The 19732-nt window shown below is 41.5% G+C and overlaps 1 protein-coding gene across 5 annotated transcripts in view; it reads right to left on the bottom strand.

Moving 5' to 3' along the window:
- The window catches only part of ATXN7L1 (ataxin 7 like 1), a 253230-nt gene that overhangs the window by 10530 nt on the left and 222968 nt on the right, over positions 1-19732 (bottom strand). For all 5 annotated transcript variants that reach the window (XM_027838587.1, XM_027838588.1, XM_027838589.1 and 2 more), the window contains 4 exons: positions 15032-15114; positions 13935-14194; positions 8455-8647; positions 2513-2634 (listed from right to left, as the gene is read on the bottom strand). In XM_027838587.1, coding sequence (XP_027694388.1) covers positions 2513-2634; positions 8455-8647; positions 13935-14194; positions 15032-15114 — 658 coding nt within the window. The remainder of the gene's footprint in view (positions 1-2512; positions 2635-8454; positions 8648-13934; positions 14195-15031; positions 15115-19732) is intronic.

Genomic DNA, 19732 nt, shown 5'->3' with positions numbered 1-19732 from the left:
TACACAATTTTTAATGCCAGCAATTTTCAATGGGAGTAAATGCTCAGGTACATACCAGAACTGGATACCCCACATTGACATGAGTATTGGGAAAGATCAGTTTTCTGCTTCTTGGTCTTGCTTGCTATCAAGGCAATGCCTGAGACCATATTATCTACCCCACTCTGTGTTAAGACCAAGGTCTGCATTCTTCTGGTCTTCACTCTTGAAGGTTTCTACCTTTCCCCTCCGGGCCACCCTTTATAACCTTGCTTTTCCAAACCAGTCTCGGAGGGGAAGTGCTCCTTCCTTGCCTACGAAGTCGAGCAGCTGAAGCACAGTTTTTGTTCTTCTTCCCCTCATCTTTCTATCCTCCCACCACAGCATGAAGACAATGGAGCCAAGATGGGGCATTACAGGTGACGAACAGTGGAAGGACAATGTGGAAAGTAGGAGAAAGTTCTTTACTTGGAGTGCTCACCTTAAATAAGGAGGAGGCTTTCTCAATCATTCTACATGTACTTATTTCTGAGAACCAAAAGGCAATGGATTTCAGAGCTGCTTGACTTGTTTCCATTTAAGCTCTCAGGTAACTTCCATATGATATGGAACTGATACATGTTAAGAAACTACTGAAAATGTACAGTTCTTCTGTCAATAGGCATGGTGAGTATGGAGTTAACCTTGCTTCATTTGTGATGATAATACTATGTTAGAATCTCCCACGATAGTTAATCTAACAAGATACGTTACAGTCTCCCAAGATTGTTAATCATAGTTCTTCCTTTTTTCCTAATATATTGAGTGCCCTCATCAGTTGTCATCCTTCCAGGTTCGGGTTCAGTGGATGTGGGTAAAGGGGCCTTGAGGGCAATAGAGTGTCTCACTCTTCCAAATTAGCTTTAATGTTGCTCAGCACACACACACACACACACACACACATACAAAGTTGGAGAATAAAAGAATCTTGAGCTGGGCTGTAGAGTCCTTGTGGTAGGTAGGGTGAGGAATACTGAGTTTCATCTGAGTGAACACCAGGGATTCAGATATAGGTCAACTCTATTTTTCATAATACACAAAGAAAGCATCTGTGAATATTGAAGACTTCTTCTGATCCCTGGAGAATACAGAAGGGCAGCCACTTCACAAGGGCAAATAATACCTGATATCTAAATAATTAGAGACAAAGACCTTGTATGCGATGCTAACTGGGTCTTTTCAGACCCAGGAGGCAGTGCCTTGAATATGGAAAGAGTTATATGCTTCTTTTTTTTCCTTATAAATATATTAACATTCAATCCATAGCCTACTATGTGTGAGGTAGACTGTTTGGTTCAGCTGGCACCTCATAGGAAATCAGATTTGGAGAGTAACAATATGAAAAGAAATCAAGAGTTCCTTTTACATTGGGTTTGGAGAGAAGAAAAATGCCACTGAGTGAAGAAGCAGCCTTATCCAGGAGAGGCACCTCCCTAATCTCTTGGTTTGGCTTATATGGAGAAAGTCCACTGAGCAAAAACTTAAGTATTGTTTTCATCAGAATTATGGACCATGATACTGAGCATAAAGACATAGCAGCTGTGATATTGATGCACCAACAAGCAGAATTGCAGTAGTTCAAAAGAAATGTGAGATATGCAACTTTAGAGACATCTCTCCTCCAAATGTTCATATGGACTATATATACCTGACCTGTGGTAGAGCCTTCTGAGTTCCTATTGATCTGAACAACTGACTCCCAACATAGTGATGGTCCTCTTTGAGAATGAAGGAAAACAACCAATGTGCCAATGCAGCTCACCTTCTAGGAACAGAAAACCTTGGGACCTCCCCTACTTCTGGGTAGAGAAGGTGACTGTCTATGCAGTGCAATTTGAGGGAGGTGTTGGGTAGGGCTTCCCATCCCAAAAATATTAACCTTACTGCCTGCTATTCAACCATTATAGCTTTATTCCTTTGACGTTTTATGTGTCATTATTTTTTTTCCTTTTCAAGAACATATGCTTGGGAAATATTAAGCCTTAGATGCTAACACCTTAGCTATCAACATCTACTATTTGGCAGCCATTTCCAAATTAAGACTGTGAAAGAACAGTACACAGGACAGGAAATGGGGGGTTAGAAAGGATCAGACATCAGGATGATGGGAAGAATTAATAGGGGAGGTTAGAAGAGCAAGAATCAAATTTTGCCCTTTCCCCATTTTGCTGGAGACCTCCCTTACACAGATTACGCCTACAGGGTCTGAAGCCTAAGGACTGAACCTATGACTTCACCGACACAGGGAACTCCTTCATCAATGCAATTTGGCACATTCTCTGCAATCTAGTCTTAGAAAGTTGCCTAGAACACTACTACACTGATAGATGAAGTGACTTGTCCAGAGTCACAGAGCCAGTAGATGTCAAAGGCAGGAGCTGAATTTCTCTCTGGCTCTGAGGCTGGCTTTCTATCCACTACGCCACAACGCTGCTTATTCAAAGACATAAAGGAAAACATGTAGCATTAGGCTGCATGGGAAATTTTCACTTACTTCCACATTTGTGAATTCAAGTGTTTTTCTACCATAGAGTTTAGTGCGAATCGAAAGCGATCCCATCTCCGATCAAACACGTAGTACCCTCGTCCCATGAGGCGACTCCCAAATGAACAAAACTGAAACAAAACATTTTAATTTTAATTACAGGTTAATAAGCTAATACAAACTGTAGAGAGAAAGCAACATTTGTATAAATGCACTCTTGGGTACAATCTCACTTGAAATAAAGAAGCAAATAGTACTAAAGACAAAAAACATCTCTGTTTTGCTTCAGTATGAGATCCAGATTTTCTGCAGAAATCTAGATGCAACCCAGCATCAGGCCACACTAGAGTTGGCTGCATAGCTAAAGGCCAAATTCACAATAGAGGCCTGACCTGGAAAAGTACAGAGGCATAGGTGAGTGTAGTAGGTAATGAAATCATGTTAACCCATAGTCAGCTGAATGTTCCTTAAAAGCAGTTTTGTAACTTTATCAGATCCAAATGCAAATCCTGACCTTGGACCAGAAAGGCCCTATAGAGCAGTAACGAAGGGAAAAATTATGAGAGGCAGCCTGGTTCAGTGTGAAGAATGTTAGATTTGGAGACACAAAACCTGAATTTGAACTCTGGCTCTGGCTCTTACTACCTGTGTGACCCTGAGTGAGTTAAATAACTTCTTTGGGCCTCAGTTTATCTGTGAAATGTGCTGAAATGTACTCTAGACACCCTACTGTTTTGAAATCTATGCTTTAAAGTCCTCTATCAATTTTACTTACCTAGCCCATCTTCTAAGAAAAACCCTGGCATATAACAGGATCGTAAATTTAGAGCTAAAGGGGTCCTTGAAGGTCATTAAACACAATTCCCTCATTTTAACAGTGAGGGAACTGATGCCTAGAAAAGTAAGTGATTTGCCTCATATCCTACAGCTAATAAATGTTGGAGGAAAGTTTGAACCCAGGTCTTCCTGACTCCAATTTCAATACTTTATCTACTATACCATAATGCTTCTATATCAGGGGTTCTCAGCCTGGGGTACAAGAATTAAAAAAAAAATACTGTGGTAACTATTTCAACATAATTGGTTTCCTACAGTTCCATTGGTTTCCATTCAATTGGTTTCCATTCAGAGCTGTCAGAGGTGGGATTGGATGGGCCCCACTGGGACTCTATCCCCTGTACTACACTGCCTTGTGCAACCTTCTCCCTCGTGACTTCCTAACAGGGCCCTTCTAGGCCCAGCCAGGTCAGTCTCCTTACGGGTTCTCATTTCTGTTCCTTTTCCTAAAGCCAACTTCAAACCCCACATCAAAAACACACTCATTTCAGTCTTCATTATATTCCCTATGCTGCCCTCTCTGTTTTGATTGCCCTTTTCCATCTTCTTGGCAAATCTTTAGCCTATATGTTCCTCAATGCCTATGTATGATGGGCCTTTTCTATGATCCTTTTCCTGCCCCTAATCTCCCTAGCAACCTGATTTCTTACTCTAAACTTTGGTGGCACCTATGTTCAAAATCCGTCTTCCATATCACCATGTTGCCTTGGAATTATTTGTGTTTTATCTGTCTCATGACCCTAACTATGTTCTAAGTTCATCAAGGTTAGGAGCTATACAATTTCTTCTTCCTTTGTATTTTGCATAACGGATCAATATTTATACAGAGCAGAGACTGCATAAATGTGGGTTGAATTGAGCCAAATTTCCTTAATAGCTGCAGAAAATCCATTTTGTTATATTCTCACGTTAAGCTCTTCTATGAACAGGGTTAAACAAACAAACATACTTCATAGATCAAAATAGGGGAAATTCAGTTGAACAACAGTTTGTGAATAAAGGACTGAAGTATTTTGGTACCATACCAGTTTAAGATGAGCCAGCAGTGTGACCTGGCAAGACCAAAAAACTCACATGATCTTAATTAGTCAAAAGTCATCTTAAGTTGCACTAAAGGCTATGAATGGAGTACCCACAATAAAGGTAGTCATAATATTGCTGCAGCCTGGATAGGTGGAAGAGAGATACAAGGTGGCTGTCTTCAGATATTTGGAGGGCTCTCATGTGTAAAATATATTAGATTTCCTTTACAAGGCTGAATTGTTCTGTGTTGAACTATGGTAGTTCAACATTTTATCAATGACTTTGAAAAGCAATCAGTGGTGTGGCTATGAAATTTGCAGCTGATGTGAAGCTGGAAGTGACAGCTCACACAATGAATAACTGAGTTGAGAAACAAAACAATCCTGACAGGTTAGAACGGTGGAGCAAAACTTAACCCAGTAAATGTGAAGTCCTACTCTTGGGTTCAAGTCATCAACTTCACAATTACAAGATAACAGAGCTAAGCTTAGTCATGTGAAAAATATCTGGGAGCTGGAGGGGGGTGGAGGCTGCAAACTTAATGAGTCAGTAGTGAGACATTGCAGCCAAAAAGGCTAATGGACTAAGAAAGGCACAGTGTTCAGGACACAAGAGCTGATGACCCCATTCCACTTGTGCTGCTTTGGTCAGCACATCTGGGGTACTATGTTTATTTACTTCTGGGCGCCACATTTATAAGGTGGAGAGCATCCTAGTTGGAAAGGAATGTAAAAAATGGTAAGAGGTCTTAAACCACGCTATAGGAAGACTGGTTGAAGGAAATGAGGATATTTATCTTGAAAAAGAAAAGACTTAGGGGGAACATGGTAGCTGTGTTCTAGTAATCGAAGGACTAAAGGACTATCATACAGAAGTGGGGTTAGGATTTTTTTTTCCCTTGGCGTAGGCACTCTGAGTGAAGTTACAACAACGGCAGGTTTTGGTTCGTATACATTTGGGAGGTAGTGAGTTAGAGCAAATGCTGAATGATCACGTGTTGGAGATAGAGAACAGGATCACGGATGGATTTGACTAGGTTCAATTTGACTAGGTTCTTTCCAACTCTGGAATTCTGTAATCTTTAGTATCAGTCGCCTAAGGGCAGAACTGGGAATGATGGGTCAAAGTTACAGAAAAGCAAACTTTAGCTAGGTATAGGGCAAAACTTCCTACCCATTAGAGCTGCCCCAAAATAGAACGGTTTGTCTTAGAGTAGAACAAGTTCTTAATCTTTGAAAGACTCCAAGAAGAGAGGGTGGCCAATCATCAGAGGTGTGATAAAGGACTTGTTCTAGAGGACCTTTTGAGGTCTCTTTGATGACTCCTGAGATGCTACAGCTCTTTAGGACAAGAAATTCAGAAGTAGGAGTACATACAGGCATTGCACCAAAGGACAAATCTAGGGGGACAACATCTCATCAATGAGATCGTTTTCAGAAAACTTTCTGTGATCTTCTCTTTTTCTTTACAATCAACATCCCATCTTTCATTTCATGTCTAGAATGTACTCTCTCCTTACCTCTGCCTCAAAAAAGTTCATTTCTTCTTTTAAGATGCAGCTCAGGTACCATTTTCTGCATGAAGTCTTTCCTAATCCCTCTACTCACTGGTGTCCTCTCTCCCAAACTATCTTGCAAGGAACTATTTGATATATATTCATATTTATTAATTTTATATTTAATGCTATATATATTTTAATATTTACTTGTATCTCCCATTAGAATATAAACTTATTGTGAGAAGTGAATGTTTCATTTTTTGTACTTACATCCCCAGTGCCTAGCAGAGTGCCTGGCACACAGTAGGAACTTAATACTTGTGGATTGATTGATTAATTTGAAACATCTGGTTGAAATACATGGATGAAGCTGCTTAATAAATACTGTTTGATTATGGCAATAAGAGTCTTAGAGGACCAACAGAAGGAGAAAACAGCCCGTGAAAAGGTGACATTTGGCTGAGTCAGAAGCTTAGGTTAAGTTTGCAAATGACTCTATAACTTAAATTTAGCTTTTCTCCCTTCCTTTGGGACTTCCAGCAGCTTTTGGCCTTCATCCCAGACATAGTACTGGCTTAGCTCTCATACTGGAAACTCTTCCTGGAAATCAACCCATCTGATGGAACAGTTCTCAGGAGGAAATGGGAAAACTTCCCTTTGCTGTTGCTGGATATTTTTTTGGGGGGTGGGGGATTCAAATTTTACTATGTCCTAAATCTGGGGCTGTTCATGAAAAATATTTTCTGCATTAGATTATGATAAATTTACAAACCAAAGAAGAAATTGTGAGGTTTCTTCCAACCTGGGAGCCAGTTACCAATAGTATATGGGGATTATTTCAACCCAGGGTGGGATACCTCATACATTTAATAGCCTGATTTTTTCATTGCCTTTGTTAGGAGAACTGCTTTCCCCCGGCAGAGATCTTTAAAAACAGGCAAGGTACTTAGAAGACAGCGTGCATTCAGATCTAGGCAACCTCTAGATTCTTCCTTTCATGAAGGCCTGTAAAAGGCAAGTCTTTTGTGGTATAAGATCTACCACTATCCCCTTCCCTTCCTATCCAAAAATCTGTAAATGCTCTGACCCAGTAGTGTCAAATTCAAATAGAAACAGATCCTTGCTGTCCACATATTGACTTCAAAAACCTCAAATTATTGATCTCACCTACGTTGTACTGTGTTTTTCTTTATTTTGTTAATCTTCCAATTACATTTTAACCTGGTTCAGGCCCAACAGGGAGTTTCACAGGGGTAGGGATACCTCTGCTCTCACCTGCTCTTGGCTCACTGCTGACACTGCACTGGCCAAGTGGCAAAGTCTTGGGCTATTGTGTGAGTACTAGTTCCTTACATTAATAAAATCATAGGTTACAGGGTTAAAGATCTGAGTCTAGAACGGACCTAGTAGGTCACCTAGTCCGATACTATCATTTTAAAGAGGAAGAAACAATTTGGCCCAAACAGCAATAACAACCCTCCCCTCTCTGCTACTTGGGCCAGATAACTCAATTCTTCAGTCCTTATGCTGGTCAAATTACCATTCTTTCTAAGTACCAGGCCATAGGTTGGCTGGAGGGGGGCGGTGGTTGGCAGGGGTGGTGGAGTCACAGAATCCAGCCCAATCCCACCCACCAAGTATAACTGACCTTGCCTCTGTGAGTCTCTTTCTAATATTCACGTATCAAAAATGAAAAAGTCTCTAGTATTACCTTGCTGTCCCATCACTCGAGGCAGTTAGGAGGCTTAATGGATAGAGTACTGGGCCTGGAGTGAGGAAGACCAGAGTTCAAAACCAGCCTCAGATACTTACTAGCTGTGTGACTCTGGGCAAGTCATTTATCCCTGTTTGTCTTTATCCACCGGAGAAGGAAATGGCAAACCACTCCAGTATCTCTGACAAGAAAATCCCATGGACAGTACTGATGTGATATGGTCCACAGGGTTACAAAGAGTTGGATACAACTGAACTACTGAGCAACAATGCCAACTACCACTTCAATTTCCATTGGCTTCCTTTATCTAAAAAACGTCTGCTGAGGGTTCTAAGAGCTGCCTTTTATCGGTTCATGCTGACATAATCTTTCTTCCCCCACTTCACAGACATACACAGCTTCCTTGGTTCTGGTGCCATATGGTCATGCTTACTAATAACAATAAAATTTAGAAGCAACAGGGAAGAAAACCAACCAGAGCAGCCAGACTGGGGTACTGCTAAGACAGACAGTTCTCTGAGCAGATGGGTGAGAGCAGCCCTTGAAAGCCGACACTCCGTTTTTAGATAGATGAGGCCATGAGTTTAGCGCACAAGTGCACTTACATAAATACCATCCCTCAAGTGTTACTGCTTCAAGGTGGACCACAAATACTCAGCAGTTTAAAGGCTCATAATCAGCCTGCAGCTCTTTCTCTCTTATGAGTTTTTCAAGGGTGTTTTTATGGCAGCCATTCAACCTTAAGGGCTAGCACACTCCCTAAACACAAAAACTTGCTGCCACTGGCTTCTCATGGTGCTTAGGAGTCCTGTGATGCTGAGAACTAAATACTCAGGAGGCAGAGCGAAAAAGGAGAGACGGAGACATGAAGAAACCTACCCCTAGAGGTCGAGGATGGTGTGAAGAATAGTGACAATCTAGCTTCTCTGTCTCTTCTGTTCCATCCATTTCTCCTTCATCACTGGACAACCGGCTGGCTAGATCTCCTCCAACTGAGGGCAGTGGCAGTTCTGGTGCATACCCACTGTGATTTGAAGATATGGTACTATTTATGCTATTTGCAGACGATGGTCTAAGGGATAAAGAAGAGATTAAACAATAACATTATGAAGATCCCCGATTTTACAAAGCCTAATAGGTGTATGTTTTGTTTGTTAAGTTAGTCCTCTAAGAGACCGCATCACAAATCTTTACAATACTTCAGAGAGAGAAGGTAATGGCAAACGTCATCATCCCCACTTTTTTTTTGCAGGGTTCGGTTGGTTAATTGATTATATCCTTGCAGGGAACTCCCAGTGTAGAAACTCTCTCCACTACTACACATTAGCAACTCCTCTGTAATTTAGTTTCTGAGAGTTCCCTGAGTGGCACTGAGAGGCTACAGGATTTTCCCATAGTGATACAGATATAGTGTATATCAGGGCAGGCTCTGTACCCATGTCCCAGATCTAATACACCAGACTGCTTCTGACAATCTGTACATGGAAAGATTGAGTCTTGAAGAAGACAACTGACCAGTTCAAAGAGACATCATGAGTCAGTGACATGAATACTAGCTTTTCAGACATCTTAATCTTGGACTCCAGCTTAAAGTCACTGGTTTGGGGGCATAATGCATGAAAAAGGTGTAAAAATACAACAGAAGACGGCAAGAGAGACAGCATGACATAGAAGATAGAGAGCGGGCCTTGGGGCCAAGAAAGCCTGAATTTTCAAGTCCCATCTCTGCCAGATATTGTCTGTGTGACCCTGGACAAGTCACTTAATCTTCTCGTGGCTGTCTAAGACAGAGATTCTTAACCTTTTATATGTCACAGACTCATTTGGCAGTCTGATGAAACTTACAGACCCCTTCTCAGACTAATTAAAAATATATATGTAGTTGAAGGAAATGCTTAATTTCAATTAAAGGTTAGTGAAAATAAAGATGTAATTTTTTCCCCATCCAAGTTTATGGACTTCCTGAAATCTATTTATTGGTGCCTTTGGGTCCTGTGGACCTCAGGTTAAAAACTCCTCTTCTAAGACTATTTTTTACAGAAAAGGTGCCAAACATCATTGGTAGAGAAAAATTTGTCACCAGGAGTTCCACAGACCAATGAAATCATGGGCACAATCCTTAACTCCTACTATGCAAATAAAATGCTTCATATGACAAGAAATCAATTTTAAAGGAAGTTTGTTTTCCAACTTCAGACAATGACAACCAGACCGGGTTAATATGAATTACTAACTGAATCTATGGAGAACAAACATCTTATAAAATTGATTTCATGTCATATGTAGTACTTTACTTGTATCTTAGGGGATAAGGTCTGGACCAATGATTTCCATTGGTCTGTGGAGCTCTTGGTGAGGAACTGGGAAAAAGACTAAGTGGAAAAGTACATTGAAAATAAAACAAATGAACAAGGAAGACATCGGCTCCCCTCCTAGCATCCTCTCTGCTGCTAAACTCTTACTTTATGGTACTGATATTATGTTGGCAGGAAAAAAAAGCCTGCCACTCAGACAATGCTTCTAGCTCCTATTAGATAGCCAAATGTCTTTTAAAGTACCAAGTCCCTCATCACTTACCTGTTGCTTACTTAATGAGCATAAATGGCTCTGTATAATAAGATCTACTCAGTGGCATGCTTTCACCAAAAATTTCATTTAGACAAATAAAAGCCACTCCAATATGGATTGTGGGCAAGCTTGTTTAACTCCTCCCCACCAAAAAAAGGGCCATAGCAAGTTGTGCATAACACTGGATTCATCCAAAGCAGCAGCAGACCCAATTATCTTAGTACAATTTTTGTGTTTTTTTTTTCCTAAAGGAAGAGCTATTCAATTAATAACTATCTCCTTATCTCTTACTCTCTTTCATCAGGTGGCTAAAGGGGGTAAGGAGAGATGGAAGGAGGCAGGAAGCTTTTGAGAATGAAAATCTTGCTCTGTTTTTTTCCCTTCTGCTTTGATAGTTGTCCCTTTAAGTCACATGAGAATGCTAATAGTGTTCATTTGTGTCCTCTCCTTTTCATTTTTACCATGACTTCCTTATTTCTTTGAAATCTGACCTGGTCTTATGGGCCTGATTCTGAATCGGAGCCCCCAAAACACAGTTGTTTTAAAATAAAAGCCAGTCAGAGTTTTTCTGGCTTACTCCAAGACTACTACACTACCATTTACTCCCACCATCCTCCTCCAGTCTGGAAGGTAAACTTGATCTTACTACTTTGTCCAGCTTGGTTCAGGGAAACCTGGAGAAAAGTAGCTTTCCCTCCTTGCTCTGGAACCCTCGCCTTTCCCAGAGGACTATGACAAAAACTTGAGGACAACACAAATAACCAAATTGGGAGAAAGAGAGAGAAAGGGAATGCGATGAGGCTGTTCATAGAATCATAAACTTAGAGTTGGAAGGGACTGAAGAGGCCATCTAATCCAGCTTCTTCACCGTATGGATGAAGAGGCCCAGAGAGGTAAAGAAATTTGCTCAAGGTCATACAGGTAATAAAGCAACAGAGGGCAGCAGAGGACAGGGGAAAGAATTTTGGACTTCAAGTCAGGAAGTTCTAGTTTCAAATTCTATCTCATAGGTCCTCGATAATTTTGTTAAGAGCCACAATCTCCTTTTCAGGATACTTGAAATCAATAAGGGGTAAGTAAGTGTATGTATGTAAAATGGTAATAATGATAGCTAGCATTTATATAGTGCTTAATATATGCAAGGCACCGCACTAAGTGTTTTGTGAGTATTATCTTATCTGATCTTCACAACAACCTTCTGAGGTGGATGCTATTATTATCTTCATTTTACAGTTGAGGAAACTGAGGTAAGCAGAAGTTTAGTGACTTGTTTAAGGTCACACAGCTAGTAAGTATCTGAGGAGGGATTTGAACTCAGATATTCCTCACTCTAGGCCCAATGCTCTATCCATTAAGCATTCTACCATTGCTAATATGCGATTATTATCACCATCCCCTTTCACACTTGTATCACACTTCTACATTCATAATTTATTTGATACTCACAATAACTGTGTGAAGTAGGAAGGGCAGGGATTATTATTTCAAATTAAAAGAACAGAAAGAGAGACAATTGCCTTGGTTGAGGAAATAAGCTAGTAAGAGGAGAGTTGGCTCTTTACAGCAGTATTGGTTTAGGTATTAGGGGAATCCCCAGTATCTGGTGAGAATGGGCTCATAGGCTCACCAGTTAGAGATCATTCCATGTAGAAGGCAGGTCCAAGTGTTCAGCATGTAGGACTGGAATCTTGCTGTCAAATTGGGTTTAATGGTTCACAGAAGATGGCTATTCTTAAAGACTGCTTTCCTTTGTGCCTCAAACCTAACTAAGAAATCTTTGAAGATCACAGACCTTCCTCTTCCACACTCCAAAGAAAGAGTTATCCCTAGCTGTCCTTGGTGCTGAAGGGCTCAAGGCAGAAACTCTGTGGCGTGAGGCTGGTAATAGCTGGGGAGATGGCACGTGAAATCAAGGAAAATCAATAATACCAATGCTATTTACAGATACCACAGAATTAACATAGAGAAGACAAAATTAAAAAACAAACAAACAAACCTGGTTAGCTATGTAAAAGTAATACTAATTACTTCGATTTATCATAATTACTTACCATTTGTATAAGATGTGCCATAACTACTATGCCAATCATTAATAAATGTCAGATCACTTGTAAGTTGTACTTGATTACAACACCAAACTCTCTTTGTGTATGCTTAGTCTTCTTGGCTTATGTGACATGGCACTCTGTTCACAACTTTATAGGAAACCTTGCTTCCCACGAATTCTGTAACAAGCTTGGGTCAGTGTTTTTCTTGCTCGTGTTAACTTTGAAAATAGCTTTTAAAAATGAGACTACTAACTTTGAAACTGTGCTAATCATCCCTGCATTTCCAATGACAAGCCCATACCCCATCCCCTCCAATCATCTCAGCCGTATTTGCTTACTCCCCTAAGTCACTAGACTAAGAGAACATGAACATATGCAGTTTCCTCAAAGACACACATTTCTTTGAAAATACAATGAAAAAATGAAGAAAGAAGAGACTGCACAGACACAGATACAGACATCCACACACACTTGAGCACACGTGCTCATGATGAGCCTACTGACTGAGTACGAGCCCAAGTTTTTCTTCTTGGAAGAGTGCTATAGAAACAGGCATATAAACAGACAAAATGGAGTGTGGAAGGGGGGAGACATAAGACTAGTACCCAACCTGAAGGTGTGAAACAATTTTCTCATTGTGAAAGCGTGACAATAAGACCAGACAACTTCCAGGTTTATGGTAAGGAACATAATAAAATGATTGCAAAGCAGGAGACACTTAGAAAGTGCCATGCAAACAGAGAGTTATAATGATGAACCTGCTGCTGCTGATTATAATAACGGCAATGTGGGCCTGCATCAAGCTGATGTCTTTGTGGACTCCACTACATCCAGAGCCTTAGGCCAGTATCGTATTTCCCATTCAGCTCTACCAGTCACACTGGACCAAATACAAGCTTCAAAGCAAGAGAGGTGATATAGAGGGGTTGTTTTTTTTTTGATGCTCAAAATAGCTTCTGATTTCTTGCAGCAAAAAAACAAAATGTAGATCTTTAACTGCTCCAAAATCCAAATGAGTTTTAATTTTGTATATCCTGTTCTCTCATTTCTGTTCAAGATGGCAAAATGGAGCCCAACCAAAGTGATTTAATTGTTTCCAAGAGCAATGCCTTGAGAGAAGGAACAGTTTCCTCTGTGTGAAAAGAACTGAGAGGAGAACATCTTCTGTTCTCCTAGTTTTCATTTCAGCCTGCTTCTGGGAAAGTCCCAAAGATTTCAAGAAATGCAGTTAATTGATGCCAATTTGAAATGGCCTAGGTAGGCTATATACTGATTGGTCTAAAGCAGCAGCGTCAAATTCAAATAGAAACAGATCTCTGGGGGTTGCAGATTGACTTAGAAAACCACAAATTAACATCATATATGTTGTATTCTATTTCCATTTTTTTTGGTTCAACATTTCCCTTTACATTTTAATCCGGATCCCTGCCTCACTGGGGAGTTTTGCTGGTCAGGACACGTCTGATCTAAAGGATATCCTGACAATTCATCTGTTTAGCATTTGTTTCATTCTCTCTTCTGCCATTTATAACAAAGATGACAACCAGCAGATGACTGGATAAGTAACTAGTAACTGATGTAGCATCCTCCCAGGTGTCTACTTCCATCTGGCAAAAGGAAGCACACACCCTAAGTGTCTTGCCACACTGAAACACATACAATGTGATACCAAGCCCTGTGCCCACAGAAACACTGTCTGGGACCCATAGCATGACAAAGAGTATTCCCGTGCTGGAGGCTTACCTAGGAAGAACAGAATTAGGTGGTCTGGATTTTGCAGGAGATGCTACTTTCAGTTCTGGCCCAGAGTTCATTGAAGATCCCAAAAGAGAGTCTTGTGCTGGTATAGGCTGGTTCTGATGTGTTTCCCTTGTTGATGATGGGAGATGCTCTTTGTCTTTAGAGACTTCTTTTTCCCTGGACCGAGCTTTGTGTTCAGCCAGAAGGATGTCAAATTGCTTTTTCCGACCTGGGACTGCCCTCCGATGATTAAGCGAATGTGTCTAAAACAAAAGGAGGATCAAAAGAGCAGCTTCTTTGGTCAGCACGTATACCTGCTTCCCCGCTCCCTCTATTTCTGAAATTGCAATTCAAAGAAATTAAGAGATGCTGAAAAGTCAACTTTCAGGCAACGGCTTTCTGCGGCTATAAAGATGCAACCAGTACGCCAAGTGCTAGGTTAAACTGTGCCCAATATGTATATCGCTGAGAAGCGGAAGCTTTATCTAAAAATGGCATAAAATGACAACTTTCATAATGGACACCATCCAATCAACTTTGCTGAAAAAAGCAACATGAGGGAGCTAGATTTACACCATAATTCATGGCAAAGGCAGGCTGGCTCACCGTCCCAACACAACAGAGCCCCGATACAGAGAAGGGGAAGAGCTCCTCTCTCCATTCAGGATGCTAACTGGGGCTTTTGGTTGACCAATGATAGTTGCTTTTGGTCAGCTATTCCACCGGCAGCCCAGGTGTTGCTGGATTTGAGGCAATGCACGTCATCTTTACTACAGGGTTCGCTCTCAGCAGTGCGGCTGTTGCTGCATACATAAGAATGGAGCGGGGTTTAGAACAGCGCCTGTGAGTGCCTATAAATATGATTTAGTGTCTGGCCTCACAAGTGACAAGGGAAGTCTATTTTTTTTTCCCCTTAAAACGCCAGCCTGCTGGAGGCAGGCACTCTGCTCTGCTGAAAGAGAAGAAAGCATTTCCCTACAAAGAACAGCCGGGGGTCGTGTTGAGGTTCCACACCCTGCCGCGTGCAGAGTGACATGCAAACATTTTGAAGACCGGCCCCAGCAAGAGCAGGAAGTATTGTTTTATGGAAAGAGAAATACCTTGCAGGTGAGTGATCTTGTGCAAGGTTTCTTTGTCTCAGGATCCAATACTCCACAGTGTTTATTTGGGTCAAATTCTCTCTCTGGTTTAAAAAAACAAACAAAAAAAAAAATAAGAAAGAAAAAGGAAACTAAAAAGGATTTGGCATCAAGACTACATTTAAAAAAAAAATGCACATTTGCCCTAATGAGCAAGACATTGTCAGGCAGGCAATCTGTTTACTCAACCAGCAGATACAATGCTTTTACCTTTCCCCACCCCCTTGAGAAACACTTAGAGGAAACTGACATATTTCCCTCTGAATCCAGAGAGTCTGTAAGACCTGCCGCCATGGACAAGCGCAGGACAAAAGACCCTCAGGGAAGACAAGGAAAGGGTGTTGTGCCAGCACATTGTTAGATTTAAAATTGTGATGTCAAAAATCTAGGCATTTGGGTTTTCAGACAAACCAAGCTACAGACAAAGAAGGGTCACCTGAGGAGTGAGATGTCAATTTTACTGAGCTGCTCTGAATTTGAAACTCTAATCTCTTTTACCAGCTATAGGTTATAGTCTTTTAATTGTTCCTACAAAATATCCTCTTCCCTGTGTCTCTTCTGCCTTGCAAAAAACAAAACAAAACAAAACAAAAACTTCCCTGTAGCAAGGCTTGCCATCAGAATAATTTTTAAACCAGACCTGTGATTTCATCAGTATAGGGAACTCCCAGTGGGGAATATTCCCTCTGTCAATACAGGTCAGGATCTCTTTTGCAACTTAAGAGTCTCTGAGAGTTGCCTTGGGAACTGAGAGGTTAAGTAACTTGCTCTGGGTCACACAGCCAGTATACGTCAGAGGTAGAAGTTGAGTCTAGGTCTTCCTGACTCTGTAGCCAGCTATTCAATGTGTCTCCCTATAAGAATCTGAGCTATCATAGAAAAACAAAAACAAGAACAAGAACAAGAAAACCACTCAACCCTTTCTGTCCAGGGCATGCTCCTGGCTGTATCCCAGGCAAGAGGCAAGGGAATGAATGAGTACATACAAAGGAGTCAGACTGAAGCTGCAGGTTACTGGCAGATAGGCACCTCCTAAACACTTATCAGCAGTTGTTTTTTATCAGGATAGGACAGTAAGTCCTATTTTGATTAGCTGGAGAGATGGGAGAATGAGAGTTAGTTACCTTTCACAGGCTCCTGCAAACTATTCTGCCCCGATGTCAATGCTGAATGGTCATGCTAAGCACTCCTAGGAAAACCTGCCTTATGCTTAATCCTTTTGGTGGACCATTACCCCTTCTGGGACCACCAAAACCTATTTCTGCTGCCCACACATCCTTTGATTTTCAGAATTATGGCCAAGGTATAACCCAAACTCAACTCTGCTTATCACCTTTTAGAAAGTGGAAGACAGCTAATGGGTTCAAAGTGTTGGCTGGGACAACCCCTTGGAGGTCAGGATTTCCTTTGCATCGTTCTGGGTCCATGTTCACTCTCCATACCTTTTGGGGAACCTCCCTGGGGTGCTATTGCTCCACAACAGATATTGCTCCAAAGGAATTACAAAGAGCAGCGTTGGATGGCTAATTTCTCATGTTTGGGTGGGACTCCGGGAAGATACAGGAAGAGGAGAGTCCCGAAGCCATTTACTGGGTCCAGGCTTGGTACTGTGCTTGAGGTCCCTGGATGACAGAAGACAGACCCAAGGAAAGATGATCCTAAGGTACATGTCTGAGCATATCACTCTTCTATTCGATCAAATCCAGCGGCTCCCTATTGCCTCCAGGATCAAGTATAAAATTCTCTGTCTGACTTTTGAGCCCCATTCTTCTTACATCTTATTTCTGTCCACATACTCTACAATCCAATAATGTCTTTGTTATTCCTTGTACAAGACACTCACCTCCCCCACTTAATGCATTTTCCCTGGCGGTCCTCTATGCCTGGAATGCTCTCTACCTAATGGTTTCCTCCAAGTCCCAGCTAAAATCCCACCTTTCCTATTCCTTCTTAAATGCTAATGCCTTCCCTCAGTTTGTACATAGTTCACACATGTTCTAGCCCCCATGAGACTCTGAGGTTCTTGGAAGGTGGTTTTGGCCTTTCTCTTTGTCCCCAATGTTTATCGCAGTTCCTGGCATATAGCAGGCACTTAACAAATGCTGGTTACATGTTTAGAGGCAGCCAGGTGGCACAGTGGATAGTGCTGAAGCTGGAGTCAGGCCAACAATAGCTGTACTACCCTGAGCTAGCCCCTTATCCTCCATCTGCCAGAGTTTCTTCATCTGCAAAATGAGGTGTAATAAGGGTGGTTGTGAGAATAAAATTAGGTACTATTTGTAAAGTGCTTTGCAAACCTTAAAGCACTTTATAAATGTCAGCTAATGTTGTTGTTGCTACTGACTTGATGAGCCTGCAGCTAGTTTCCTTTTCATATTTTGTGACAAGGGCCACCCACACTAATAAAAGGGATAAGTCTGACTTGCTAATTTCTCTGAAATGTTCACATCTTCTGGGACATGTGACTTTTCCATGGTGTCCATTCTCAATTTCTCCACTGAATCCTGTTCAGCAGGGATCACAGAATCACAGAACTTCAGTGTTAGAAGGCACTTCAGTGGCCATTTAGTTCAACTGGGGGGAAAAAAAGAATTCTTCTCTAATATAGTGAGCATGTGGTCATAGAGCCATTGCTTCAGGGCCTCCAAAAGGGGGAAGAATCCACTTTGTCCAAGATGTAACATCCCATCTAATTTTTAGCAAGTTTTTCCTGATATCAAACCTAAACATGTAACTTCTACTCTTTGTTCCTATTTCTTTTCTCTACTGCTAAGCAAAGTCTAATCCCCCTTTCTTATCAAAACCCTTGAAATATTTGAAGACAGTGATTATGAGTTTTCTTTCTCTAAGTTAAATAATCACAGTTTCTTCAACTGATTTCTTTTACGGAATGAACTTGAAACCCTTCAACATTGAGTTCAAATCCCACCTGTGACACACCCTAGGTGACCTCAGGCAAATCACTCAATCTCCCAGGACCTGTTTGCTTATTTATAAGATGAAGGGATCTTTGGACTGTAGGCCCTGGGGTCTGTTTATAGCTATAGTTCTATCCAGGATCCTATGACCATCCTGGTTGCCCCCCACTGGACACTTCCACTTCTCCATGTCCTTCCTGAAATGTGGCTTCCAGGATCAACACAACATTGCAGATGTGCTCTGTACAACAGAGCTACATCCTCCTCGTTCCTGGAAGCCTGCACTCTCCTAATGGGACCCATCAATGATTTAATTTTCCTGGCTTTCTTGGAGAGTGGAACCCAGGAAGCTCCTCAGAAACTTCCTGCGGATTTATTCAGACGCAGTTTTAAACTTGCTGCTCTATGTAAGAGGGACAATGTAGGGTGATAGAAAGAACCCTGAGCTACATGTGCTGAGTCCCAGTTTGTCTCAGCAATACTACTAATTAGTTGCAGGACTCCAGGGCAAGTCATTTAACCCCTTCACCCAAATGTCCTCATTTATCAAATGAAGGAAGCTGTTCTAGACGATACTGAAGGTTCTTTCTAGCTCAAGAATTCTAGGACTGTTCCCTTCTGATAGCTTATGCCATTTGAGGATTTTGCCTCATCCGAGAAGCTACCTGGAAACAGTGTCTGCTGTCAGGTGAGGCACTGGAAAGAACAGTGGACTGAATGATTAGGAGTCTTCACCTCTTTTTCTCCTAAGCTCCTTATCTATAAAATAAAGAGTTTGGACCCAATATGCTGAGGCAGCATGGTGTAGGGAACAGAGAACAGGAACCAAGTAGGGAAGACCTGCTTCCAACACATCCTAGCTATGTGACCCTGGGCATATCACTTAACTTTTCTTAGCCTCAGTTTCTTCATGTGTAAGTTGGGATGGCAGCAGAATCAACTTTACCTTGCTAAGGATCACATGAGATAATGTATGTAAATGCTTAACAAACCTCAAAGTGCTATATAAATTTAGCTATTATTTTGAAAACGATCACAACAAATGCTCCCCAGTATTTGGATGGTGGTGGTATTTGTGTGGGCAGAAACTGAATATGGGATAAATGAACTTAGTTTCTATAATGGAGTGGAGTGGGGGAAGGGGACTGGTGTTGGGGGGGCTAGTTGTAAACTGAGCAGATTTTGCTCAGACTCTGAAAACGTGTCTGGATGGTTGCTGGTACAAAGTCTGAAACTAGTGAATGGAAGTGTTCCATTTTAAAGAAATGGAGATGGGAGTGGGGGGTGGGGTGGGGGTGGAGGAGGGGTGTGAATAAAACAGCCTTTAGTCCTAAGCCAAATTCCCCAGCAGGTTTCTGCCAAAGTGCCTTTTATTTTTGCTTCATTTTTAAGAGCTGAAAACAGTTAGGACTGGGGGCACCCGTTTCCCTGTGAGCTGCTCTGAAGTCATTAAGAAAGAAGCTGAGGTGGAAGGCACTCAGCCCTACCCTGGCATGGAGCCCTTGAGCCCCCCTCCCCCACTCCCTCTCATACACACACACACACACACACAGAGCAAACACCTCACATTGCTTTGGAGCTGGGCCATTCAGGCAGGGACAGAAAGATGGCTGCCAAGTGTGAAAGAGAGGTGGAAGAAACAGAAGAAAGGCAGAGAGATAAAAAAAAATACACCATCAAAAACCAAAACCAAAACCAAACCAATGAAAACAACCTTTCTTCCCTTCCCCTTCCCCTAAACAGC

The sequence above is a fragment of the Vombatus ursinus genome, unplaced genomic scaffold (genome assembly GCF_900497805.2).
Source record: "Vombatus ursinus unplaced genomic scaffold, bare-nosed wombat genome assembly UNPS02014830.1, whole genome shotgun sequence".
Classification (NCBI taxonomy): domain Eukaryota; kingdom Metazoa; phylum Chordata; class Mammalia; order Diprotodontia; family Vombatidae; genus Vombatus; species Vombatus ursinus.
Note: the sequence above shows the minus strand (reverse complement) of the source record. Positions and strands in the feature narration are given on the sequence as shown.